General features: G+C 50.7%; 1 protein-coding gene across 1 annotated transcript; it reads left to right on the top strand.

Moving 5' to 3' along the window:
- Positions 1 to 6,318: 6,318 nt before the first annotated feature.
- On the top strand, positions 6,319 to 12,238 carry LOC116268272 (uncharacterized). The gene is made up of 5 exons (XM_031649991.1): positions 6,319 to 6,957; positions 7,038 to 7,411; positions 7,504 to 9,525; positions 9,706 to 11,008; positions 12,158 to 12,238. The coding sequence occupies exons 1-5, from the start codon at positions 6,319 to 6,321 to the stop codon at positions 12,236 to 12,238; spliced, it is 4,419 nt and encodes a 1,472-aa protein (XP_031505851.1).
- The last annotated feature ends 231 nt before the right edge of the window (positions 12,239 to 12,469 follow it).

Raw genomic sequence — 12,469 nt, 5'->3', positions numbered from 1 at the left:
CCCTCGCGTCCTCTACCTCCACGGCGCTTCTCAGTCCAGAAATCCTTGAAGAGCCGCCGTCTGACACATAGGCATAAGGAAGAAGGCATCGGCGGATCTCCACCACTGGCGGCGATCCCTCCCTTGTCACGTAAGTACCCCCTTTCGAGTTATTTTCAAAGTTCTGGAATCGGTGCCTTTGCCCTGATCACGAGGGTACTGTGAGGCCGATTCCAGCATAGGGAAGATTGAAAGCGACGGATCCACCGTCGGCTTCAATTCGACACCGAAGAGGAGACGAATTCCGATCTCTCTCTCGCTGCCCGATTGCTGCATTCTGCCTTAGAACGCAGGACGTCTTCACTCGATTCCTCCCTCGGCATACCCGAAGAGGGGAATCTTGATTGGGGCGTATTCTGTTCTAATCAGACGTTGCAGATCGCGCCGCGAGGTTGGAATCAGAATTTCGATCCTTAGTAGGATTTTTGGCCGGATTAGAAAGGCGGTTCTCCTAAGTAATTCAAGTTCTATCGGCCTATTTTCTCCCTTTTGATCTGTCGGACCAGAGGCTCAAAAGTTAAGAAATCTCGCTCTCTGGTCGAGATCTGAAGTAGAGGAGTGATCCACGTGAATCGCCCAGAAAAAAAGCTTTACAAATATCAAAAAAGGGGTGAATTCTGTCGGCTGGATCTCGAGATTGAATCTCACCGGAAAATCGTATAAATCCGGCCATCGCTGTTAATTCCGGTGGCCGCCATTGATTCCGGCATTAAGGACCGAATTGCCCTTCTTCCCTAGTGTTTTATTTAAATTCTGAAAGGGGTATATCGGTCAAGGGACTTTCGGATCAAGTTCTGGCCGCCGGCACGAGTTGGAAGATTCCGACGAGGCCAATCATCCGAATCCGATAAGTCCTTCTCCGTTCCATCCTAGCCCTTCACTTCGACACCTGTCAGCCATCCAGCCTTCCATCTGAGCCCTTGTCCCAGCTGCTACCATCTGTCCCGATCAAGGATCAGCTCACAATCAGCTGCTCCCTCAAATCAGGAAGCAATCCCGCAGCCGCCGCTCCCTTCCAGCTCCTCGCCATCTTCATTGAGTCAACCCTAAGTCGTAGCAATCCTCGAACGTCCATCTTTCCACGTGTCGTGATCTGGCCCTACCTGCTGCCACCTCACCTGCCAGCTCGCCCTCCAGCTCCTCAACTTGGTCCCGCGTCATTCCATGTGTCTACACGAGAGGCCTTGCGAGATCCCCTTGCCTCTTTTCTCGGATCTAGTCTCCACCGTTTTTGGAAGCCTTGCCACCTCGCGCCACCTTTCCTATTCTTCCTCTACCGTTTCCTTCTTTTCCTCTTGACCTGATCCGCACCTCCTCTCCACCGTAGATCTGATCCACGTGTCCCCATCTAAGCCTTAGCCTCACTCGAGCTCACTCGAGAGCGCCACCTGGCCCTTCGCCCCAATCTCCTCTCCCTCCTTTGTCGAGCTTCTCCCTAACACTTAGGCGAGAATCCGAATTCCATTCCTAATAGCTAGCATCTTCCTAGCTTCTTCTGTCGTGTCCATCCATCTTGCCACGTGGCAAGAATCGGCGCATCCTCCTTGGTTTGACCAACCAAGTCAACCCCACCTAGCTAGGAACCCTCGCGCGCCAACCCCCCTCCTAGGTTGAACCCGTAGTGAGCCAACCTAAACCGAAGTCAGCCCTCCACCTTAGTCAAACTAGGTCAACTCCTCCACCGAGCCCACTTAGTTGGTAGCCTCCCTTAGTGACTCGAGCCTACCTCGAGTGACCCTTGACCTACTTGACCCGGACCCATTGACTCGGTCCATTTAGTCAACCACCTAGTTAGTTAAACCCTCCGCACTAGGTCAACATTGACCAGCACCGTGAGCTTAGGCTCGACCTTAGCCTCCCCTACTGGACTTACCTATTAGCTAGGTCAACCCTTGACTGAACCTACACCCCATTTGACCAAGCCTACCCTGACCGGAACCCGCTTGACTAGACCTACCACCTAGTAGAGCCCAGCCAAACCCAGCCAACCCAGCCTTAGCTAGGATTAGGTTCAGCCGGCTCGCCGGTCCTTACAGCGGCCACTTCCTCTTCGTCGGCATCCACCAGTGCACGTGGCCGAGCCACATCCCGGAGTTAGGCAGGTAGGCGCTGTCACTGTGACAGCAGCCCCCCTCGGCAATCCAGGCGGCCCTCCCGGCCCGGTTCCGTCGTCTCCAGCGCGCAGCAGCAGCACATCGGCGGCAGCCCGACAGGCGACTTCGTCCTGATAGGCGGCCCTCGACCAGACAACAGACGAGCGCTCCCGACATCCTTGACGGCACGTCCGTAGCACCCCGAGACAGCGTCCTCGTTCTCGGCGCGCGTTCTGTCCCTCGGGCCGGCGAGTGTCAGCAGCAGTCGCGGCTCGACGTTAGCGTTGCCACCGCAGGATCCTACGCGGCAACAGTGTAACTGCCACAGCCAACGAGCAGCGATCAGACCTCGGCAGTCGACCCGACCACCAGCGCGCGGCCTGCCGTCAGCGCCTTCCGGCAGCGGTCAGTCCGAGCAGCAGGCTACGTGGAGGCACGCCTCAGCCGGTTTTCCTGTTCTGTAAGCTGCAGTGCTCGGGGGCAGGTCATCACCCCGAGACCTTATCCGGCTACGCCAAGGGTGATCCTTGGCCGGTATCGCTTCCTATTCCCCTTGTAGCTCCGGGTGGGATTTACCTTCAGTTTTAGGTAGCATATTAGTTTATTTTCAGCATTTCTATTTTAGCCTTGGCTTCGGCCTAGCTCCCCCGTGAGGTACCTCGAGGGCACTGTGCCCGAGACACGACCACAAGGAGCCAGACCACCTATTTACTTCTGTTGGGTGTGGTTTGCACGTTAGTGTGGTTTGCGTGGTTTGTGAGTGAGATTGAGTGTTCTCTTGTATCGCTCGCGAATTGTAATGGCCTCACGACCTTGTTAGTGTTTTTGTAGTAGGTAGATGATACGGGTCAACCTGCAGAGTGGCCTAGGGTAGCCACAGATGTCGCTGAGAGCAGCCAAAGGGCGCGGGGCAAAGCCGCCCTTCATGCGATTAAGGCCCTACAAGGCCAAGATGACTCAAGGCTGAGTCAAAAGGGAGGCGTAGTGCATCAGGTGCAGACCTTACAAACTGAACATATTCAGCTTAGAATCGATGCCGAGGGAGGAGCGGGAGGAGAGGCAACGGCTCTAAGCGAGGCTCTTGAGGACCAAGGCGAAAGGGGTCAAGTCCGAGTCCGGTCTAGTCCAACCTAGGTCTTCGCTATACTCATGCACTTAGGGTCAGCCTAGGGCGAGCCTAGGCGAATTTCTGGTCTGAACCAAGGCCCACAGCGTGCGGGCTAAGGAGAGGACGAGTTAGGGACGAGACACTAAGTCTCGAGTTCGAGTTTGCTTGCGTTTTCTTTGATTTTAGAGTCCGCATTTGCTTTGGTAGTCAATTCCGTTGTGGATTTTGATTTTGGGTTGGATCAATTGTTTAGATCCGCTTTTTAATTCAGTACTATAAATATTTAGAATTCTTTTGGATCTGCATGCAAAATTTGAGAATAGAAGTCATTTGTGTGAATCGACTCTCTCTCTTCTCCTCTACTCGAGTTCTCTCCCCCTCTCGCGCGTCTCCTCTCCAAGCCACGTTCTTCTTCCTCCGTCTTACATTTGGGGAATTTTCGATGCAACTTGCTGGAATTCCTCAAGCAACAGCAGCTATACCCGACGGTATTCTTCTCTCTTGACCTTGATTTCTTCTTCTCTTCTTCCCTAATCACTCAACCGAAGGGTTAGCCAAATGAAGAGCTTCCAAGCGTCCGGCGCGAGGTGCTTCTTCCCACGGATTTGTTCCCCACGTCTTCATCAACGATAGCGGTGCAGCCTCCACGTCTCCACCCGTGAAGGTTAGAGGCCTCTTTGTACTGGGAAGACTTCATCCTCTAGGCGACTAGAAGGGTGAAGTATCCACTCCGGATTTGGGCTCTTAGAGGTAAGCGTCCATAACTCGATTGTAGGGACGTGCAACGGCGTTAAGAGAGTTTAGGGGAGAGTTCGGCCAAGGGGAGTTCTTGCTGGAATCACAGCCAGCAAGCTAGCCTTTCCCACGGTGGAAATCGTCCTTAAACTCGATTTTACGAGTCACGCACCTTCAACTAGTTATTGTCGTTTAATTCTATGAGTTTCATTCGATTGTTTTAGTTTCTTTGAGCCAATAAAGTTCAGATTTAGCCACTGCCTTGTCCTCCCTCTTGCTGGTCGAAATCAGAAAGAAAACAACAGAAAAGAAGGGCGAGAAAAATCAGAAAGAAAAGAAAAGAAAAAGAAAGACGCCCAAATGAAAAACTAAAGTAAAAGAAAGAGAGAATCGGCAAGAGGACTAGGCGCGGCCAGTTCTGGAAATTGGCCGGAATTGTCTAATTCCGGCCACTGCAGCATTGATTCCAGTATCACTCCATCCAGGGCTGCAAGTGTTCGAGTTATTCGTGTGTGCATTTGTGAGATTCCGGCCTCAATTGGGGAAAATCCGGCCACATTTGGGGAAAGCACTCTTGCGTCGTCACATTTGGGGATTTCGCATTTGTCTCACCCAAATCGGTAAGTGATTGCTTGACTTGGGCCCTTCGCCATCTCCACCACATATCTGTACACGTGGCATGATCTGGAGCACTTGGGAGAGAACCTTGGAGTGAAATCCTCCACATCCCTAGCTTGTAGCTAGTGGATCACATTTGGAAGGGGCAAGTTCTCTTTTGAGAGATCTTCTCCTACTTCGTAGGTGGCTGCTCACCTTGTTGACTGCCACCTCCTCCTCCATTTTAGCTAGGATATTGCCCAGCCACACACCTCATCAGCCAAATCGCCACCTCACCTATACACCTCACCAAGATCCCTAGCCTCTCTCCTACGTATTAGGGAGATAGCCCTTCTAGAACGCCACCTAGCCTAGAATCTTGGAGGACAATCCTATCAAGGAATATTCTCCATATTCTTAGCCAACTCTACCCTACCCAATTACCCCGAGCTTACCCGAACTTACCAAGTTACCACTTGCCTTTCCATTTCCATTTTCTCATCTACCCTAAACCGAGCCACTCAAACCTACCCTAACTACTTTGTAGGAACCCTCATTTGAGTCCCTTCCCTACACCCAGTCAACCTAAGATTTTGACCGTAGGACCTACCTAGCCTACTCTACCTATGACCTAGCTCGCTGGCCAAACCTAGCCCGGGCCCACCTGGTCCCACCTGGTCCGAACCCACTCAGTCCAAGTCCCGCGCCTAGTTGGTTTCAACCTTAGCACCAAGGAAGACCGCGGCATTGCTAGCCGCATCCTTGAAGTCTTTGGAACCGGCGGGCCTTGATCCAGCATATTCCGGCGACCTCCGGCCACCTCCGGCCACCTCTGCTCTTTTTCCGGCGACTCTCCGGCGTGGATTCCAGAAGGTCCCCCAGACATCCAGCAAGGCGTTGAAGTGCTCCTAGGCGATTCCGGCGGGGTGATCCTACTTCACGCGTCTCTTGGAACGGCTTGACTTCACGCCCGGCCTCTTCCTTTTGGAGTTCAGCTCGGCATCAGCCCCGTTCTTTCGTGTTGCTGATAGTCCTCGAGTGTGGAATCTCACCTCGAGGCTTTTGACTGCTTAGCCAAGCTAGCCTTGGCCGGTATACTCTACTCCTCTCTTTAGACACGCGGGAGGTAGCACTTATTTATGCATTTTGCTTTCAGCCCGACCGTGAGGTCGTAGTTGTGCATAGAGGGACCTCCGCGGCACTGCGCCAAGGACACGACCTCGTGCCAGCACTAGCCTCCTACGGGTGGCTGTGGTTTGTGCGTTTAGGCGTGGTTTGCATGGTTTGCTTGAGTGAGTTTGAGTGATTTTTAACAAATGTATCGCTTCCGCTTGTATTAGCCTCGCATCTCTTAGATTTGTGTAGTAGGTTTTGCTTGGGTTTGGGTATAGCCTCTCTTGTATTCCGCCACCTATCCGGGATTTTCTAAGTCGGGGTCCTGTCCGACTGGGTAGTGTCTTTGTTTTAATTTGTCTAGGAAGTCTTCTGGTTGGTCCAAGGTGATCGTGGGGGTAGGCACGGCCGTTGGTTTCAGACTTAGGTCGGCCACGGACAAGACCCTACCAATTTGGTATCAGAGCCTCCTTGGAGCAGCAGCAAGCAAGTACAGTATCGGCATTTTGGATTTTATACAGGGCAGAATACAGCTGGAATTCTTGTCAGTGTCAGAGTCAGTGGTTTTCAACTAGTCGTGTGATTCTTTTAGACGTTTGGATTTCTGATTTTTTTTTGGACTTAACCATCGCAATGGTTAAGAAGAAGCAAGTCGTGCCCGAGGCACCAGATGTTGAGGCGGAGACCTCAGCCAATGAGGAACAGCCATCTACTGAGATGGAGGTATACGCGGTGGAAAGAATGGTTCACATCGAAAATGAGGTTTTGAAAATCCGCCACGAGATGAGCGACTACAAGAAACAACTTTCTAAGCTCAACGAGTTAGATGAGATCAAGGAGATGATGAGAGTCATGACGGCCAATCAAGAGGCCCTTAGGAGAAACAACCCGGATCCCCCACAGCCCCACGTTGATAAGGGCAAGGGCATACTCAATGGACCGCCCAACGTCGGTCCTAATCCCTTCCATTCGCAAGCCGGCCCTAGTAGACCACCACCCGGGGGGAATAACAGCAATAATGGAGGTTTCCAAGCACAGCCCACCAACCTCAACAACTATCACGGTGGGCATCATAACTCCTCGCCTGAGTGGGAGAACCGAGAGCCTTATGGACCCCAATCCAGCCAGTATAGGTCCAGATTTGGAGGCACACAGTGGGAGAATATTAATTCAGATCGTAGATGGGGTGATAGAGGAGACCGTGAACCACCTTCTTGGGAGCCGTATAGAGAGCGTCAGGCAGCGCCAAGAAACCAACCGAGGATTCCTATGGTTCGCATTGACTTCCCTAGATTCAATGGCAAGGAACCCTTAGATTGGATTTTCAAGTGGAGGAGTACTTCACATGTCAGATGATTCCTGATGAAGAATGGCTTCAAACGTCCATTCTACACTTCGATGGCGAAGCTAGGAGATGGTATCGTTGGCTCAAGCTCAAGGAGCCAGTCAATACGTGGGGAGAGTTCAAAGAAGCTCTCATGCTCAGATTTGGTGAGTCTTCCTATGTAGATTACGACATCGAGTTGCGTAATCTAAGACAAACCGCATCCGTTCAAGAATACCAAGCCAAGTTTGAGAATTTAGCAAGCATGGTTGATTGGACGCCCAAGTCCCTCATTGCCGCATTTGTTGGAGGATTGAAGGAGGAAATTCAGATAGACATACGGGCTGAGCCCAATACGGAGTTGCGGAAGTGCTTTGCCAAAGCACGTTCCATCGAGGATAGGCAAAGAAAGAAACAAGCCTTGTACCGACAATGGAGAAACCCCGGAACAGTCCGTGTGAGGGAGATCCCTCAACCGCAAAAACTCCTTCCAGCCCTCCGCGTAAAGAAGAACCTAAACCCGCTTTCAAGGGTCGAGCACCTCCTGTACTAACTCGGGAAGAAAGAGAAGAGTTAATCAAGAACAAGCAGTGTTTCTGGTGTAAAGAGAAGTGGGACCCTACGCACAAGTGCAAGCACATTCGAGTCTACACGGTTTTGGATGATGACGCCGACGATGAAGGGGAAGAAGATCAATCCCCTATGATCGAAGAAATAGAGGAATTGGAGGCCCGAGAAGAGCCTCAAGAGCAGGAAAGGCCACCCCCTGAGGGCGCTTGTCATACCATGACAGACCCTAACCGACCAGATGCTATGAGAGTTATAGGGCAAATTGGAAAGAGAAATGTTCTTGTTCTTTTGGATTCGGGGGCTACTCACAATTTCGTGGGTGACCACCTCGCTCAGGAATTGAATTGTACCATCGAAGAGCACCCAACTCTTAAAGTACTGGTGGCCAATGGTGAGTGCCTCCCTTGCACTCGCAAGTGTGCAAACGTAGAACTCGTGCTTCAGAAGATCCCTTATACAGTCGACTTGCTAGTTGTCCCTCTACCTAGCGTAGATATCATTCTTGGAGTCAAATGGCTCAAGACCTTAGGGCGAATTTGGTGGGACTTCTCTACCATGGAGATGTGCCTGCCTAAGGAGGGTGGAGGAGAGGAAGTAGTGCTAAGAGCAGTCGATCCTAGTTTGGCACCCAAGGCAGCGCTAAAGGCTATAGCAGTCCAGAGACCAGCGGCTTGGTTAGTTTCAGTGGCAGAGGAAGTTGTCGCTCAAGAGGGATCAGAAGAGAAAGTACCCGAGCAGATTCAGAAAGTGTTGGAGGAGTTCAAGGATATATTCGAGGAACCTAAAGGACTTCCTCCACCTCGATCATATGACCACAGGATAGTATTGACCAACGGCACAGAGCCGGTTAACGTGCGCCCATACCGCTATGGGTACGCTCAAAAATCAGAAATTGAGCGATTGGTCAAAGAAATGCGAGAAAGTAATATTATTCGGCCAAGTTCTAGTCCCTTTTCATCGCCAGTCCTTCTCGTCAAGAAAAAGGACAACACATGGAGATTCTGTGTGGATTACAGGGCCTTGAACGAAGCTACTGTCAAGGATAGGCATCCAATTCCTGTTATTGATGAACTCTTGGATGAACTATCTGGAGCTCGCATCTTCTCCAAGTTGGATCTCCGGTCAGGGTACCACCAAATTCGAATGTATGAGGAAGACATTACAAAGACGGCATTTCGTACCCATGACGGCCATTATGAGTTTTTGGTCATGCCATTTGGACTTACGAACGCACCCGCGACATTCCAACGATGTATGAATGACGTGTTTCGTCAGTTCCTGCGTGACTTCGTGTTAGTCTTCTTCGATGACATTCTTGTGTACAGCCAGAGTATTGAACAGCATGTCGAGCACCTTCGTACAGTGTTGAGAATATTAAGGGATAATACCCTATTCGCAAAAATGTCCAAATGCAGCTTTGGGCAGACTTCTATCGGGTATTTGGGTCACATCGTATCACATGAGGGGGTCAGAGCCGACCCTGAAAAACTCCAGGCCATGGAGCATTGGCCCTTGCCGAAGGACCCACGAGGCATGCGGGGATTTTTAGGCCTCACGGGGTACTATCGCAGATTTATCAAAGGCTATGGTTTGATCGCTTCTCCCTTGACGCACATGTTGAAAAAGGGGGAGTTTACATGGACTGAGAAAGCAAGAGAGGCCTTTGTCAAACTCAAGGCCGCTATGATGAGTGCCCCAGTACTTGCTCTCCCTGATTTCTCTAAGGATTTCGTAATTGAGACAGATGCTAGTGACGTTGGCGTCGGTGCAGTTCTGAGCCAAGAGGGCCACCCAATTGCGTTTATGTCGAAAGCCCTCACGGTGCGGGCCAAACCCTTTTCCACCTATGAAAAGGAGCTTTTGGCAATAGTCTTAGCAGTAGACAAGTGGAGGCCCTATCTGATTGGGCGAAGATTTGTGGTGAGAACGGACCACAGCAGTTTGAGGTACATGGTAAAGCAACGCGTCTCGACTCCTATCCAGCAGAGATGGTTAGCCAAACTCCTTGGCTACGATTTCACGATAGAGTACAAGAAGGGAACCGAAAACTCTGCTGCAGACTCCTTGTCACGCATGCCAGAGCAATTAAAAACTCTTTCTGTGATTGAGACCGACCTTTGGGATAGACTAACTCAGGAGCAAGATCAGGAACTAACTCTTAGGCTCCTCAAGCAGTCCATACGCCAGAATCCTGAGTCTATTCCCCACTATTCGTTAAGAGGAGAAATACTCTGCAAGAAGAGACGAGCCTTGGTACCTAAGAACTCGCCTCTCAAGGTTGAACTACTCAAACATTTTCATGACTCGAGCATTGCTGGTCACGAAGGAGTGGCTAAAACTATGGGGCGCATTAAGGCACAGTTTTGGTGGGAGGGAATGAAAGCAGACGTGAGGGATTACGTGAAAGCCTGCCCTACCTGCCAACGTGAAAAATATGAGGCCATCAAGCCTCCAGGGCACTTGAACCCTTTGCCCATACCGGATAAGCCATGGGAAGATGTATCAATGGACTTCATTGATGCAATGCCCCGAGCTGAAGGGAAAGAGGCGGTGTTGGTCGTGGTGGATCGCTTAACCAAGTACAGCCATTTTGTGGCCCTACCCAGAAACTACCATGGACCAATGGTTGCTAATGTTTACCAAGATCACGTTGGAAAGCTGCATGGTATGCCCAAGACCATTGTCTGCGATCGGGACTCGATCTTCGTCAGTGCTTTTTGGAGGGAGTATATGAGAATGGCGGGTACAGTGATCAACTTTAGCACCGCCCATCATCCTCAAACAGATGGGCAGAGCGAAGTAGTCAACAGGACACTGGAGACCTATCTGAGGTGTTACGCCGGAGAGAGACCCAACACCTGGGTCAAATATTTATCTTGGGCTGAGTGGTCCTATAACACCAGCCTCCATTCAGGAACCGGCATGACTCCCTATGAAGCCCTGTATGGTTGCCCGCCGAGTTATGTCCCGAGGTATGAGGTAGACACCGCAAGAGAAGATGAGGTCGATGTTGCCTTGAGAAACAGGGATGACATTCTAGCCACGCTAAAAAGAAACATCCAGAGGGCCCAGGCTAGAATGAAAAAGGCGCATGATAAGGGGCGTAGAGACAGAGAATTTGAGGTAGGCGACATGGTATGGTTAAAGAGGCTGCCCATGAAGCAGAAATCGTTGCTAGGACAGCCCTATTCGAAGCTTCTGCCAAGATACTATGGGCCGTTTCGAGTTCTTCAGAAAATTGGTAAGGCAGCCTATCGCATAGCTTTGCCACCTACAGCCCTTGTCCATCCAGTATTCCATGTCTCTCGGTTGAAGCCGCATCACGGGCCAGTACCAGAGCAAGAGGAACCATTACCAGATGTTAGCCAACGCCCATATCGAATCCTAAGGCACCGATGGGTCACTAGAGATGGTAGAGCCCGCCACGAGGTTTTGATTGAATGGGAAGGAATCGATGGTGGTACCTCCTGGGAGTTGTTTGACAAGGTAAAATTCCAATTCCCTACAGGAGCTTGGGACAAGCTCCATCTCAGGAGGGTGGATCTGATACGGGTCAACCTGCAGAGTGGCCTAGGGTAGCCACAGATGTCGCTGAGAGCAGCCAAAGGGCGCGGGGCAAAGCCGCCCTTCATGCGATTAAGGCCAAGATGACTCAAGGCTGAGTCAAAAGGGAGGCGTAGTGCATCAGGTGCAGACCTTACAAACTGAACATATTCAGCTTAGAATCGATGCCGAGGGAGGAGCGGGAGGAGAGGCAACGGCTCTAAGCGAGGCTCTTCAGGACCAAGGCGAAAGGGGTCAAGTCCGAGTCCGGTCTAGTCCAACCTAGGTCTTCGCTATACTCATGCACTTAGGGTCAGCCTAGGGCGAGCCTAGGCGAATTTCTGGTCTGAACCAAGGCCCACAACGTGCGGGCTAAGGAGAGGACGAGTTAGGGACGAGACACTAAGTCTCGAGTTCGAGTTTGCTTGCGTTTTCTTTGATTTTAGAGTCCGCATTTGCTTTGGTAGTCAATTCCGTTGTGGATTTTGATTTTGGGTTGGATCAATTGTTTAGATCCGCTTTTTAATTCAGTACTATAAATATTTAGAATTCTTTTGGATCTGCATGCAAAATTTGAGAATAGAAGTCATTTGTGTGAATCGACTCTCTCTCTTCTCCTCTACTCGAGTTCTCTCCCCCTCTCGCGCGTCTCCTCTCCAAGCCACGTTCTTCTTCCTCCGTCTTACATTTGGGGAATTTTCGATGCAACTTGCTGGAATTCCTCAAGCAACAGCAGCTATACCCGACGGTATTCTTCTCTCTTGACCTTGATTTCTTCTTCTCTTCTTCCCTAATCACTCAACCGAAGGGTTAGCCAAATGAAGAGCTTCCAAGCGTCCGGCGCGAGGTGCTTCTTCCCACGGATTTGTTCCCCATGTCTTCATCAACGATAGCGGTGCAGCCTCCACGTCTCCACCCGTGAAGGTTAGAGGCCTCTTCGTACTGGGAAGACTTCATCCTCTAGGCGACTAGAAGGGTGAAGTATCCACTCCGGATTTGGGCTCTTAGAGGTAAGCGTCCATAACTCGATTGTAGGGACGTGCAACGGCGTTAAGAGAGTTTAGGGGAGAGTTCGGCCAAGGGGAGTTCTTGCTGGAATCACAGCCAGCAAGCTAGCCTTTCCCACGGTGGAAATCGTCCTTAAACTCGATTTTACGAGTCACGCACCTTCAACTAGTTATTGTCGTTTAATTCTATGAGTTTCATTCGATTGTTTTAGTTTCTTTGAGCCAATAAAGTTCAGATTTAGCCACTGCCTTGTCCTCCCTCTTGCTGGTCGAAATCAGAAAGAAAACAACAGAAAAGAAGGGCGAGAAAAATCAGAAAGAAAGAAAAGAAAAAGAAAGA

The sequence above is a fragment of the Nymphaea colorata genome, unplaced genomic scaffold (genome assembly GCF_008831285.2).
Source record: "Nymphaea colorata isolate Beijing-Zhang1983 unplaced genomic scaffold, ASM883128v2 scaffold0182, whole genome shotgun sequence".
NCBI classification, from domain to species: Eukaryota; Viridiplantae; Streptophyta; class Magnoliopsida; order Nymphaeales; family Nymphaeaceae; genus Nymphaea; species Nymphaea colorata.
Note: the sequence above shows the minus strand (reverse complement) of the source record. Positions and strands in the feature narration are given on the sequence as shown.